At 66.5% G+C, this 2,280-nt stretch overlaps 1 protein-coding gene across 2 annotated transcripts in view; it reads left to right on the forward strand.

The window, feature by feature from the left end:
• The window catches only part of AKT1 (AKT serine/threonine kinase 1), a 21,801-nt gene that overhangs the window by 11,540 nt on the left and 7,981 nt on the right, over positions 1 to 2,280 (forward strand). The window contains exon 2 of one of the 2 annotated variants that reach the window (XM_007455580.1): positions 1,024 to 1,152. In XM_007455580.1, coding sequence (XP_007455642.1) covers positions 1,024 to 1,152 — 129 coding nt within the window. Of the gene's footprint in view, positions 1 to 1,023; positions 1,153 to 2,280 lie in introns of those variants that run through there. The other variant, XM_007455581.1, reaches the window with a different exon arrangement.

Below are 2,280 nucleotides of genomic sequence, written 5' to 3' on the forward strand. Positions count from 1 at the left end.
GTCCGGCCCCCTCCCCTCCTGCTGCCCGGTGGCCCTCTGCTGAAGCGGGTGCCTAATTAGTAAGTTCTTCGGTGGTGTTCAAACTCCTGGCTCGGCAAAATGTAAATGAAACGTTTTTTCTGGGTGTCAGTATGAAAAATGGCAGTCACTGGAACGTCACAGAGGACATCTGCTCTGATTCCTGAGTGTGAGCGCCTGTTTATGGCTGATGCTGCAGAACTTAAGGGAAAACTTTCCTGGGCACCTGGGTGACCCATGGGTGGGATGCGGGGGCCCAGGACGGCAGGTCCCAGCCCGAGGACCACACAGCCGCCTTCTGGGTCTGGCATCACAACAGCGCTCAGGGCCCCTGGACAGTGAGTGTTGTCACACGGGCAGAGGGGGCTCTGTCCTGAGTGCCCACCCTGGGGATGTGCTGCAGGTGGGCTCGTGTCTGTCAGGCAAGCCGCCGTGAGTCGCACTCTGAGTGTGATGCTGGTCCCCTCACTGCTGGATGCTAGCTAGGCTCCATCCTCTCGGCAGGGGCCAGCTGCGGTGGGCAGCCCCGTCGCCACAGTCACCACAGTAGCTGCCGCGTCCACCACCTGGCGGCACCCAGGGTGGGTGGGGAGGCCTCTTGGCCCTGAAGCCCCTGGCGTGTGGCCGTAGCTGGTCCCCGCGCTCTGGTTGGAGACCCGCTGGTTTGGCACCACCTCCTCCAGGAAGGCCCTCTGGATTGGGCCGGCCTCCTGTCAGTTGTTCCGCTTCCCCCAGGTCCAGGGGCTGACCTGGCCCCCGTCAGTCACAGGTTCAGGGCTGGCACTTCATCAGAGGTGGCGCTTTCACACAGTGGAAACTGTCCTCCCACCCACCCTCTGCCTGCCCCAGGGGAATCGGGGTCAGTGCCCGGAGTTGGGGCGTCCTGGGCGCATCTGTCCCGGCACAGCCAGCTGTGACTTACCCCGGGGAGCGGGCTGTGCAGGGGATGGGTGCGTGGTCCGGCGGCTGCAGCCCCTCAGCGCCCACCCGCCCGCGCGTCCTCAGGTGAGTACATCAAAACCTGGCGGCCCCGGTACTTCCTCTTGAAGAACGACGGCACCTTCATCGGCTACAAGGAGCGGCCGCAGGACGTGGAGCAGCGCGAGTCGCCCCTGAACAACTTCTCTGTGGCGCGTAAGTGTGCCAGCGGCCGCCCTGGGTCGGGATGAGGGCACTGGGCTGGTGGGCAGGGCGGAAAGAGCCCTCTGGGCCCAGCGGCCCCACGTGGGGCCCCCCCGGCCGCTGTGTCTGGGGCCAGCAGCTCTCCGGGGACCAGGCTGGGCCTGCGGCCCCGCGTCACCTCAGGGACCAGTTAGTGGTCGGCTCCGGCTGCCAGGGATCTCCAAGCGGAGCCCGAGGTGGTTCCGGGAGGACTTCTGGAGGCCGGAGGGCCTGGCCTGGGGCAGCCGGCCGAACTGGGCCCCTCCTCCAGTGGGGGCCAGACGAGCCCACCGGGGCCTCCTTCCCCAAAGCCCCCGGCAGAGGCAGGAAGAGAGTGTGGGGGTGGGGGGCAGCCAGCTTCCCGGGGCCTCCATCGCCCCAGCACGAGTGCCCACCACAGGTTTTCAGAGACCCCAGTCCACCGTGGCAGTGCGTTTGTTCCCACCCTCAGCTGGGGTGCCAGGTGGGTGGGTGCAGCACTGCTGGCCTGGGGCGTCTCAGGACGCTGAACAAACTTGCACTTTTTCTAAACCAAGTGCTACCGTGGCCTCGTTACGTACCTGCAGGGGGACGGCAGGTGTGACCCTACCCACGGTGGGGGGCACCCAGGCATGGGGACGGGTGGGTGGGAGGGATGCTGGGCCGGGCGGGCCTTCCGGCCTGGTCCCTGTTCCTGGTGCTCTGCCCGGGCTGGCCCGGGACACGGGCCTGATGGGTGAGTTAGTGATGGGCTTGTCGACCAGCACACCCCGGGGTCCACCTGGGCTGCTGTCTGGGGTGCAGAGCACAGTCCTGGCTCCACCCCAGGCTCCTTCATTCACCCCCCACCCTCCGGCTGGCTCTGCCCTCCCTGCCACGTGCCTGGGAGCTCGGGGTCCTCCGGCTGCACACACCCCCCCCCCCCCCCCCCCCCAGCACAGCCCCGACACTGCTGATGAGGCAGGGAATATGGCGTCAGGCACAGCTGCAGGGACTCTTGCTGCCTGGAGCGGTGTTTATATTGACCTCAACCCAGGCACACCTGGGGAGGGGTGGCCAGCAGAGTCAGGATACCCAGGTCAGCCAATCCTCGTCCCTAAGGGGCTCACAGCTGCAGAAAAT

The sequence above is a fragment of the Lipotes vexillifer genome, unplaced genomic scaffold (assembly GCF_000442215.2).
Source record: "Lipotes vexillifer unplaced genomic scaffold, Lipotes_vexillifer_v1.1 scaffold584, whole genome shotgun sequence".
Taxonomy (NCBI): Eukaryota; Metazoa; Chordata; class Mammalia; order Artiodactyla; family Lipotidae; genus Lipotes; species Lipotes vexillifer.